This window comes from Cylas formicarius, unplaced genomic scaffold, assembly GCF_029955315.1.
Source record: "Cylas formicarius isolate icCylForm1 unplaced genomic scaffold, icCylForm1.1 PGA_scaffold_4__25_contigs__length_36172078, whole genome shotgun sequence".
Classification (NCBI taxonomy): domain Eukaryota; kingdom Metazoa; phylum Arthropoda; class Insecta; order Coleoptera; family Brentidae; genus Cylas; species Cylas formicarius.
The window spans coordinates 30,551,486-30,564,087 of NW_026844334.1; the positions used below are offsets into that span (position 1 = coordinate 30,551,486).

Sequence of the window (12,602 nt, forward strand, 5' to 3'; positions counted from 1 at the left end):
CCCCACACGGTACGACGAAGGTTAAAGGAAAGTTTTGGGGGTTTTAGAACATTTTCGAAAATAAATATCAATACCTTCAGAATTGCTCCCCGCATTTTGTCAAATTTGGAGTTGCCGAAAAATACTTTTTTTTAGACTATCAACACTGCAGTGAACAGGTTAATATAGATTGCTCGTACCGCTGTTAAAGAAGCATAAACCATTTTGCGCCCAAACTGTATATGTATATCGGAGATCGTAAGAAATAATGGTGGGGAGGGTTCTGATGGCGAGCGAGGCGACATAGGGTTAGACTTCTCGGACATATTAAAATTACTTAATTGATTATTAAAGGGAATCCAACAATCCGCGACCCGCTAGATCAACTATGACAATTGCTAGGCCATTAAATACCTAAAGCCAATACTTAGGAACTTAGGTCATTACTGCCAACATTTACATATTTTTAAAATTAGTCTAATATTTATTTTGATTTTGTAATGTAATTTTTAAGTAAATATTCTTCTATTCTATAATATAAAGTACGGAAATAGTAAACAATAAATAATAATTCCCTTGTTATTGTTTGAGTTCAGATTTTGATGTCTTGAACAGCATGCGCTTTAAACATTTGAAAAAATCAATTAGTTGTATGCTTAAAATGATTTACTTGAATATTCAATTCGAATTGGAATAGCGCTCCTGATTTATGTGAAAAATGTGTTCAAGCAAGTTGTCGTTTTGTCTCGATCTCTCCAATATAGTGAATTCTTAAATTAGAATTTGAGAAGTTTCATATTATAGACAAAGCGAGATAGGCACTTCAATCTTCGATCCATATCTTTAATCAAAGTTTACCCTAGCGCCCATTCTTATTTTACGCCGTACAATAAAGACCTTGCTTTAGTAATACAATAGTATTGTTAGCGACCAATATTCTGAAATTTTCTGAAATGGGGTACGGCGGCTACTACATATTTGTGCGGAATCTAATTAAATCCAATGTAGTATGTGAAATCAAATTATATTGACCGAAAGGATTTTTGTAACATAGTGCTCAAAATCATGCATTTTTTTATTTTTCTAAATAACTGCACTTCTATTTTATGTTATTGATATTTTCGCGATTGTATATTATCAATTTTTTTAAATTTGCTTTGGGATAACATAGCCGGAAACTATGTTAAAAGGTTTTTTTTTATAAAAACCTACCTAATCATTCGGGTAGACCCATTCAGCTGGGTTATACAGGGTGTTTTTTTTTTTCGATGTATAGAACTTTAAGTTGGCATTACTGTTCAAGGTGGCGACCGATTTAACAGCTGTCAAGTGATTTATTCTCAGTTTGGTTTGGCAATTCATCATGAATTCATCAAGTAAGGAGTAGATTCGTCGAATGGGTCCAAAACGAGATTGCCGTTGTTCCCGATTTTCATAAGCGAATCTTGTTTGGCGATGAAGCGCACTTCTGGTTGAATGGCTACGTCAACAAACAAAACTGCCGCATTTGGAGCGAAGCTAATCCTCAAGTGTATGTCGAAACACCGTTACATCCAGAAAAACTGACTGTTTGGTACGCTTTATGGGCTGGTGGAATCATTGGTCCGTACTTCTTCAAAAACGATGATGGCCAGAACGTTACAGTCAATGGTGATCGGTATAGAGCTATGATTACTAACTCTTTCATTCCTGAATTGAATAACCAGGAGATGTGGTTTCAACAAGACGGCGCAACATGTCACACAGCTCGTGCCACAATCGATTTATTGAAAAACACGTTTGGTAACCGCCTAATTTCACGTTTTGGACCTGTGAATTGGCCTCAAAGATCTTGTGATTTAACACTGCTAGACTACTTTCTGTGGGGCTATGTAAAGTCATTGGTCTATGCGGATAAGCCACAAACGCTTGATCATTTGGAAGACAACATTCTCGGTATTATTGCCGATATACGGCCATAAATGTTGGAAAAAGTTATCTAAAATTGGACGTCCAGATTGGACTACATCCGCGCCAGCCGTGGCGGTCATATGCCAGAAATCATATTTAAAATGTAATGCCACAAGATTGTCTTTCGGATAAATAAAATTCATGTCAATCGAATAAACCATCGTTGTTTCATTGCAACTTAGAGTTCTATACATCGAAAAAAAACACCCCTTAATTAACATCTTCAAAGATATGCTTGTTTAAAATCGAATAAACTTGCCTTGTTCTAATTTTAAGTGAATATTGGAAATACCAAATGGGCAACACTTAATACCTAAATCGAGTAACCTTTGAAGTCCCATCACAAAAATAAATAAGTCCATCAAAACCATCGGTTATGGTTAACTAGCTAAATTAAAGTTTTGGTGACGTTAAATTTTGGAGAAAAAAAGGGAAATAATTAAGTTTATAAAAATTGCTCTAGATAAGTATAATTAAGAAAAATTGCAGAAGGAAGGAGTGAACCTAAAAATGTAATCGAATATAGGATATGATATTTGGTTGTTATTTTTCATAATACTTTAATTGTACAGAACAGACTCAAAAACTTAAATACGTAATCAAATCAAAAAAATATGTATGTTTTCTGTTTCTCGTAAACGTCTAACCTACCATCCTACGTGGTATGTTATTACATGCGCTTCTTGCATAAAATGTGAATCGAACCGATTTAGAGTGTTTTAGAAGTCTATCGATAAGTTTTAAAGGAATAGTAGATAATCAGCAAAATCCGTAAAATTTGCGATCAATTCTCAATAACAATTCACGTGTCAAAAATTCGAAAAATTTTTTAAAATTTTTATAATGAAAAACTATTGCTATTAAGTGAAGGGACTTCTGAAAGACTGAAAGAATATATCGGGTGTTCCAATGAAAATAAAAGAAAAAGACTTAGGAGATACTCTGTAAAATACAATTTTTAATGCAAATAACTTAATATTTTTGAAAATTTTTCGATAAAACAAACTCTCCAGCAGATATAAAAGAATCCCCCAGTAATGAGCTACCCTGTATATCTAGTAGCTATATGCTTAATGCACATAAAACAGTTATCACACTGTAGAGCAAGAGTTTATTATGCAACAAGTGTAGTAAGCGGCATTGAGTTACGAATTTACTTGGCATGAGTAGAGCATGTGTTGCACACTATACTTTTTCTACGACCGTTAGTTTTTGAGTACATCAGGTATTTTACAGAGGGGTGCAGAAAATTTATTTTGTGCAATATATTCTACATAAAGGCATCTACCAACAACCCTCTAAAATACGTGAGTGTTGAAATCATCCTAAAACTTTCAAACTTTTAATGGTTCTCAAGATGACGCAAAGAGGACAATAAATTTGGGATGCACTGTACACTCCAGTATGCAACACATTATTCATAGAACGCATAATGCTGTATTCCTAAATAACAATTGACAATAGCATAACCTTATTTCTTTCACCTACGGCCATAACTAGCAAAAAATAAATAACATTAGGGCAAAGGAAATAAAATTTACGTTTGTGGTAAAATCCAATAAATGCCGTAATCAACGGAAAAGAATATGAAAATAAAGTTACCATTGCGGAAAGTAAGTTTAAATAATTAATAAGAGTAGGGGGATAAAACTTTCCAACCTTGGGTGCAATTGATTGTTATTTACAATATTTATAGACCGTGCCGGAAACCCCAACGTCCCCTAACCATGAAGAAGAGAATGATCTTTGGGGGCAGGCTTTCGCGATAGCTGATCAAGATGGTAATCCCGGAAGGTGTGTTTAACATTTCTTAATGGTGCCTATTTATAATTTGTATGTTTACATTTGTTTCTAGGTGGACTCGGAAAAACAAGTGGTGTCGACCATCATGTATTCCAATATCGATAATTTGTATTCTCATCTTCCTAGTAGTACTGTTGCCTTTGCTAGATCATGCTGCCGAAAAAGCATTACAGGAGTTAAACGCATCAAATTCTCTTTGTAATGCCTGTAGGTAAAGTATACATCAATATTGGGTATCTTGTTGAGATTTTGGTGGGCTATCATCATGTTGTAGATTATCATTGGTTGAAAGTATTCCTGAGGGATTAATATATCCAAATGACTCTGTCATACACCCCTCCACTTTTGACACATGGTCGGAATTGATTAGTTCTGCTCAAAAATCAATAGAAATAGCTTCCCTCTACTGGACTCTGAGACAATCAGAGGTTTATCCAGATCCTTCTTCCATAAAGGTTGCCCTTCTCCTACACCTAATTAAACATTAGTAAAATAGTTTGCTGTTTTAGGGCGAAAAAATTTTTCAAGCCTTATTAAAAGCGGGTACAGACAGGGGCGTAACTATAAGGATTGCACAAAATGCACCATCCCAGAATTATCCGAATATAGACACAGAGTTTTTAGTTAAAAGGAAAGCCGCTCAAGTTAGGAGCCTGAATTTTGCAAAGCTATTGGGCGGTGGTGTTTTACATACAAAAATGTGGATAATCGATAGGAAACATGTATACATTGGTAGCGCGAATATGGATTGGAGGTCCATTACTCAGGTAATAACAGAAATTGCTGTTCCATGTAGAATGGTTGTATTGATATTTTTTGTTGGTAAGCTTTAAACGTCAACTGAAATTTTATCGGATGAGATTTCCCACTAAGGGAGCCCGTTTAATATTTAAGGGGCTTCGACTAAGCGCATGAATTTTATATATGCTTGTGTACGATGTAAACTGTTTAATTTATTAAACTTAGAGTGCTATAGTTATTATAAAGAATTGTTTCTGTATCTAGGTAAAAGAAATGGGGATTGTTATATATAACTGTTCTTGTATTGCTGAGGATGCCGGGAAAATTTTTGATGTAAGTTTCTTGTAATACTTATCACGGGACACTTATTAAAAACAAAAATTTTCTAGGTTTACTGGGTATTAGGTGAAGACGGGGCAAAAATACCCGCCCACTGGCCCAGTAGTTATTCTACGAAATACAACGTCAATCATCCACTAAATTTAATATATGATAACGAAACATTCCAAGCCTACCTCTCTGTAAGTTCTCGTCGCATTCAGCGTACAGTTTCATTCGAATACGAGCCCTGTTTCTAGAGTTCGCCGCCTCCCTTTAATCCGACGGGCCGCACAAACGACATTGATGCCTTATTAAATGTTATCCAGCACGCCGAGAAGTTTGTTTACATCTCTGTCATGGACTATTTTCCATTAAAGATTTATTCTCCGAAATTGATTTTTTGGCCTGTAATCGACGACGCCTTGAAAACCGCCGCCATCGAACATAAAATTAAGATCAAGCTGTTGATAAGCAAATGGAATTACTCCAGACCTTCTGAAGATAACTTTCTAAAAAGTATTGGCAGCGTTAGTAAGACATATCCGGGGGTATCTATCGAAGTGGTAAGTAACATACCTCACAGATATTTCGGTAATATTTTGCGTTCATTGCACTATTAAAGTAAGATTCTTCTTCCTGGCAATGAAAATCGCCATATTGGTTTTCCGTTTGTTTTTCCCCGGGAATCCAATAGATGACATCTGGCTAGGTAGTTCAGATGCGCCGATGTTGCCAAGTTTCTTTAAAACTCTAATACTGAGGATTGCTATTTATATTTTTGGTTTAGGTAACAGTAATAATGGTAACGTAAGTGATTACTTTCAAGTAACCGTTACAACCGTTACAGATACTTTTCGGTACTGAGTACTGATCGTAAGCACTGGTTCCAAACCAAATAGTTGTAGTAAAAATATTTCTTGTCATGTACCTAATCATTACCTTAGTATCAAAGGGTATAAGATAGAGGGAAGGCTCTCATTAATGGCAAAGTTAAACAGTGTGTTGTGTCCAATCATGAAAACTGAAAACGCGTGGGACGAACGGTTCAATTCAATTTAAAGTTTGAAAGGTAAAATGTGAAAAAAAATTATGTCGAAATAGTTTTAAACTTTTTTTTTATTAAAATATAAATAAAGTGCTGTTATCTGTTACCAGCTACTGTAGTATTTTCAGTATGGCGCATTACTTTAAACTGCCATGACAGTACTTTAGTACTTGGACACAAATATTAAATGGCATTCCTAACAGTATACGCGACCTTCCCTTCTATCTTATACTCTTTGCTTAGTATTGAAAACGAAATGAACAATATTTTTTGAAATGATATTAACAATGTCTATTTTCAGCATAACACAAAAAAGTTAAAACCTATTAAATGATTTAATTTATTATTATCACCTTTTACAGTAAAATAACAAATACCTATAATCAGTATTTTTAATCATCAGTAACGATTAGAGTTACATCAGTCCAGTATCTGCCACAAAATACTAATTACGGAACTCTAAACAGTGTTGCCAGGTGCCACATGACGTTTCCAATTGAAAGTTAAACATTTTTAACCATAACCTTCTTGTTTAACAGTAACTTGAAAAATTCGTCTCCTCTTTTCGTGCCATTATTTTTCATAACTTTTGAAGTGGGTTTTCAAAACCAGAGTCTAATTTTTTGTACGGCAAGATCGTATTGCACTGCAACGTGGTTCAAAATGAGTTGTGCCACAAAATATTGATCCTGTGCACAAACTAATAAAGCAAGGTCGACAGGTGACATCATAAGAATATTAGGCCGTCTCGATTGGAGCAAGGAAATATTGAAAAAATACATCCAAGGTTTGTAGAATATCTAAACAGGTGCCCAATTGACTGTTGGATCTTTCAATATTTGGCAAATCCGACAAAAGTTATGGAAGAAGCATAGAAAAACGTAACTCAGTAAATTCAGAAAGATACATCATCATTAGCTCAAAGACATTTTTATTGGTCAAAACATCAAATTGATGGGTCATCCACAGTATAGCCCTGAATGAATGATTTTCGAGGTACTGGAATGGAAGCAGTGCTTCGAAAATTGGTTCAAACGTATGCAAGAATGTATTGATTTATGTGGAGCATATTTTAAAAAATCAGTAAAACCAATTTTGATCATAGCCCTTTGTTTTTTCGTTATTATATAAGAAATATACGTAGCAACCCTCATAATCAAAGCAGACGTGTACATGTCCGTGCATGGTTATCTAAAAGGCGAACACTTGTTTTGATATGTTAATATGCATTCAAAAGTTTTGTTTTAGGAACTTTGACGAAAACATACCTACAATTGTACTTACTGTAATTACAGCGTCGATTCATCGTACCTTCAGATTCGGAACAACAAAAAATCCCGTATGCAAGAGTAAACCATAACAAGTACATGGTATCAGATAACACGGCCTACATTGGAACGTCGAATTGGTCCGGAGACTATTTCACGGACACTGCGGGCGTGTCTTTTCTGCTTCACGATCCTGTATTCGACAGGAACGCCAGCCACACAACGATAAGAAGTGAACTGCAGGCAGTATTCGAACGTGACTGGAATTCAGATTACGCTCATCCATTGGACTTATGATACAAAGACCTAGTAACAGTATATGTGTCGGGATGTTCGGACGGTGTTAAACACTTTTTTCATATTAAATAGTAAGGTTTTTCTTTATTATTCAGTTCTTGTTTTTATTTATTTAATTTTTGGGGAGTCATTTTTGGGTACTTGAGAAATTTGTTTGCACACTGGACGTAATAACTTCTTTTGCAAGAGCTGTAAGTTAATTTAGTTAAAGAAACAATACTGTTTAACCCTCAAGAGAGGCACTTTAGCGACTGCGTGATTCAGAAGTGCATGGGTAAGCCATACCCGCGTGTCTTTGATTATATCTTTCCATTGAATCATCTGGTGAAGGACTTTTTTTTTTCAATTTAAACGTCAGACAGTGTAGAAAAAGAATATACCCATAGAATGTTTTCTGAAAAAAAGTCTTTCTTAATACTATAGAAAAAGTCAACAAAAATTACAAGAAAACAACAAAGTATTTTATTCAAAATATCACATTTAGGCGGAATTAACAGATAAAAACTATATCTACATCAACATTAGTGTGATTTATCTTTCGTAAATCCTATGATGGCTTTTAATTCATTCATATCTACTTATTTCTTCTCATGTAGTTTGCTATCGTTCGATGCTTCTCTTCAGGGTTGAGTTGACGGCAATAAATTTAATTCCAATCAAATTTTCAATATAGACGTTAAGATTAAAATAGGCTCATTCAGGGTGTTCCATTTAAAATGTTGATTTTAAATTAAATTTGTATTGCTTTTGGAGATATGTTGCACCTGAATTGTAGGAATATTAGGCGAAAAAGAAAATTTCTTATACCATTTGGAATCTATCGACCTATCACTTCGAGCTACAATAAAACATATCACATAATATACCGGGTGTACTTTAATAAAATGTAGAATTTTTGAGAAAATGTTCTTTAAATTATTTATTGAACATGTTGAATATGGATCATCTTTACTGAGTTGCAGGCCGTTTCTTTCAAATGAATAAAATAATATGAAATAAAATTTCAGGCAGCAATAGGAAATGATTGTATTTATTACTAATAATTGATTATAGCTTGGACCAACTAAACTCTTAAGGCATTGACGTTCGCTTCTGTTAAATTTTGCAGCCACACATGCGAACTAAAAGCCTGCGGAATTATATTTGCCTCTGTCTCCACTTCCAGATCTTCTTTTTTTACCCACGGTCTTTCTTTAAACACAATCCATTTTAATTTTTGTAGTTTCTTCTAATTTTAAGTGTTTTCTAAGGCCATTTTTTGAATTGTTTTGTTATTAGAATGTGCCGATGAAATGTAAAAATTAAAGGTTATAAAGTTTTTGAGATTCTGAGAATTCGCTGATCATTCATAGTCTAGGAAAAAATTAACCATTTTCTACCCCACTTAGCATTTTTGGAATACAATAATTATTTACTATTTATGTTATTTTAACTATTTAAGCAGACCTTTAGTGCTTCTGTTGCTTTCTTAGTCACGAATTTCTTCAAGCATGAGCGGAGCCCAGCGGAAGAGTGTTTAGCAAACGAACTTCTAAAGAAGTTTATAAATACATCAATTTTTATTTATATTTATACTATAATACTTTTTACGAAATTTCTGGATTTCTCCTGCGTCGGTTTTTGCTAAGTCGAACTTGCTAATGTTTCGCCAATCATCCTGTGGGCTTCTTTAGACCTTGACTGAAACTATACTATACCATACTTTTTCAACGACCGCCACCAATAAAATTAAAGCACTGACAAATGTCAAAATACCATAAGCGCTTTTAAATATCTACCGAAAACATCCTTCCTACTCATCACTTAAGTACAGTGGAGGTTTGAAGGACATGTTTTCAAATTTATATAAAAATTAAAATAATTTGAAACCATTTTCAGCAACCTGAGAAATAGCCTGTCTTCATCAGATTTATATTCATCATGAGTTCACCAAATGGAAAATGTGTTATTGGGATATTAATTTAAAAAGAAAAGGAAAAACTATTACAGATTTCTACAAGGCGGTTAAAGTGAAGCATATTTAGTTTCGTTATTTTGTGGTGATTGAAAACTCTTTTACTTAAATATTTAACTAATGTTTATATATTTTTGCTACTTTTTTGTACTGTACATGTTTTGCAAACAAACGTTTAGGACATTAGGACTAGGTGAACCCCCACGTGAAATGCTTAACTATTAATGTCAGATGTGACCGAAACGCGTAAGAAACCCAATGGCAATCTGCAAACAGTGCCTTCACAATAACTCACTCGAACCACGATGTTCTCCGTAACTTTTCTTATTATTAATTAATGCACAAAATTAGATTCTTTATTGGGTAAACCTACAATTTTTGCCGTGACTTGTAAAACTGTTTTCCGACAATCAACGCAGTTGTTGAATACTTCATATCCTCTTTTATAATAATCTAATTGTTAACTTGGTTGTGTTACATAGTTCATAAAGTGTTTGTCCCTATTAGCGTTCAGTATTGGTGTTGCTTGGAACGTTTTTTACTGTAACATCTTTTTATGTTGTGTGCCTTAAATAAACTTTGTGATCTTAATGGTGTTTCTAAGAATTCAATGCAAAACCTGGGTTTTAGACATCCTGTAGTCTTCGTCTGCAATTGATGCCAGAAATAATATCTGCAGACTCAGGGCTACTTTGTAGATAGATCACGGCGGTCAAGAGATATTTATTACTATCAGTTTTTTTTCAAAAATACATACACGGTATTTTAAACATGCTAAAGAAAATGGTGAACAGACTTCCGCACAACTAGTTTTTACAACTAGTTTTTGAAAAAATAACCTGTAACATCGTATTAATCGAAAAGCAGCGGTATGAGGTCACGACCATTCCCGTGGATTTAGTGTCGTTCGGAAAGAATATAGCCGGCTGGCACAACCTGAATTATTTATTGCAACTTAAATATTGGGTTTTGAGTTTTGATGTTTGGTATGCGTTGTTTTGATAAACAAATGTATCAAATAAACATAAAAATATGTTTATGTTTCTTATTACAGACGTAGCAATATGTCAAAAATCCAAAGGACACTCCAAAGCTGTCTTTTTCTTGTCTAATCACTATAATATAATCTACTTATACACTACAGGTAATACTGTGGTAACAGGAAATACCAGCGGTATTTCCAGCTTTCTCTCTAGGCATAGAAATTGTTGTTGTGTTGCGTCGATCCTCTGCGCATTGGTATTTGACATAACAGCTGCGTAGTCACTAATCTTATTAGTCTTCTGCCGTATAGGTCAGACATCAGACTGAAAAAAAAAGATTCTGCCACTCATTCATAAAACCCATCAATATTTTGTGCCAACAATTCTATGTAGCGTTATAGGCGGAAACTAATATAATGAACTGGAATAAAGTGAGGAGAACTTGTTGGGGGTAGGAAAAATGAGAATTCAGTTTTTTGCACACCTGACACTTGCGCAGAATAATTATCGCCATATTAGAAGTATTATGGAAACACAACACCGAAAACACAAAAACTTAAACAAAACACAAAGAACAATAACACAAGCTAAACGAAATACAAAATGTCGTTTTACTATAACTCTGTCATAGCGCCTCTAGCGTCTACTACGATTTAGTAAATCGTAGTAGTAAATCGGATTTACTAGAGGCCGAAGCGACGGTGCCAGATTTACGGCGTTAAATTCGTATGCAGAAGAGCTTTCAAGACACTCGTTTTGCATTTCTGAATCAGCTATTCATTATAAAAAGGAATTTATCCAAAATAACAAAATAAGAAATAGTATTAAGCAGATAAATAGCGTTTGATGCTGAGGGACAATGGGAAGCAAAAGTTATTAAATTACATCTGACTCTTTTTTTAACCTTTCCACACTTTATTATGGATCGGCTCGTGTCGCCTTTTTTAAACTTGCTACAAACAGATTCGTATTATGTCCGATTCTCTTCTTGAGTCACGATATATTTTGGTCTTGGAATATTTTTGCGATTTCAATAGATTTCTATGACCAATTTTTGTATTTTGTTTAGTTTTTTTGTAATAGTGTACTTCTATGAGACTTTTAATTAACATTAATATTTGAAAATTGAGGCCTTTCCTTGTTAAACCTAAACTTTGTAGAACAAAATTCACTAAAAAATAACAAGCCTCGTGGGTCATGATTAAAATTTTACTTCGTCCAGATTTTAATCATTATTAACTTATTTCACATTTCTATTTGAATGTTTCCAATATTACCACAAAAAATAATGTTACAGGATAAACATGATTGAACAACAATTTCAAGTTAATCTTCATTAATCATCGAAATAATTTGAATCAAATTTTACGCAAAAGTGAACATAGCGTTAAAAAGAGTGTATCTTAAGTTGGAAAAACAATAATTGAAATGCCCAAGTATTTTTAATTCGGATCATCCCATTGCTAGGTTCGCTCTCTTATTCCGTGGGCTGTTACGTATACTTTCTGAACCAGAAGTGTCGCGATAATCAATTTTTGGCCGATTCGGGCTGTTCTTCTGTAGTAATATATAAATATAATACTGCAAAATGCAGGGCACGAGCCTTCAATCTCTTAAAAAGCACAAGGCTGTAAGTTTTTGAATTAAGGATTATGATGCTAATTTCACCTTTAAATGACATTTTTAGTATATATATTATAAAGTCAAAATTTTCCATTCTTTTAGTTAATTCCGTTGTATGTATGCGTTGGGGTCGGTCTGGGTTGGGCTGGATTTTACATTTTGCGTCTAGCAACCCGCAATCCAGACGTTCAGTGGCGTAGAAGTGATAATATCTCTAACGAAGAATACAGGAATAAACAGTATAAGGTATAAGGTTTTAATTTGACATGCTTTTATTATCACCTATATTGGCGGTAGTTGATATAATAAGCCCCAAGCCCCTTAAAATGTGTAGCTACAGAACGCCACAAAAATTTTGCTAAATTAACATTTCATCACAAATTTTTAAATTTGCTACTCCCAGCGGTATCAACCCATTTGTCTGCATTCTTGTTTGTTTCAGAACCTTTAATTCTAAATGTTCTTTTTGTTGCAGTTTTATTCCCCAAATATAGACTATTCAAAACTCGAGAGCCCAGCTCCAAAGTATTAAGAAGATATTACCTGTTGTAGTATAGATGTTAATTAATGTAATAGAACTACTAGAACATGTAATTTTACCTTTATTGCATTAATAAACACTGAAATTAATTTAACGT

The 12,602-nt window shown here is 34.0% G+C and overlaps 2 protein-coding genes across 3 annotated transcripts in view; both read left to right on the plus strand.

Annotated features, from left to right (window-relative positions):
* Positions 1-9,949, plus strand: part of LOC132700421 (5'-3' exonuclease PLD3-like) — a 34,756-nt gene extending 24,807 nt beyond the window's left edge. The window contains exons 1-9 of one of the 2 annotated variants that reach the window (XM_060667731.1): positions 965-3,542; positions 3,626-3,723; positions 3,785-3,943; positions 4,007-4,187; positions 4,242-4,499; positions 4,738-4,806; positions 4,863-4,994; positions 5,052-5,357; positions 7,135-9,949. In XM_060667731.1, the coding sequence (XP_060523714.1) occupies positions 3,516-3,542; positions 3,626-3,723; positions 3,785-3,943; positions 4,007-4,187; positions 4,242-4,499; positions 4,738-4,806; positions 4,863-4,994; positions 5,052-5,357; positions 7,135-7,404 (1,500 nt within the window). In that variant the 5' untranslated portion in view covers positions 965-3,515 and the 3' untranslated portion in view covers positions 7,405-9,949. Of the gene's footprint in view, positions 1-964; positions 3,543-3,625; positions 3,724-3,784; positions 3,944-4,006; positions 4,188-4,241; positions 4,500-4,737; positions 4,807-4,862; positions 4,995-5,051; positions 5,358-7,134 lie in introns of those variants that run through there. The other variant, XM_060667730.1, reaches the window with a different exon arrangement.
* Positions 9,950-11,811: 1,862 nt separating this feature from the next.
* On the plus strand, positions 11,812-12,599 carry LOC132701038 (cytochrome c oxidase subunit NDUFA4). Its single transcript, XM_060668668.1, has 3 exons — positions 11,812-11,971; positions 12,067-12,210; positions 12,440-12,599. The coding sequence occupies exons 1-3, from the start codon at positions 11,930-11,932 to the stop codon at positions 12,494-12,496; spliced, it is 243 nt and encodes an 80-aa protein (XP_060524651.1). The 5' UTR covers positions 11,812-11,929; the 3' UTR covers positions 12,497-12,599.
* The last annotated feature ends 3 nt before the right edge of the window (positions 12,600-12,602 follow it).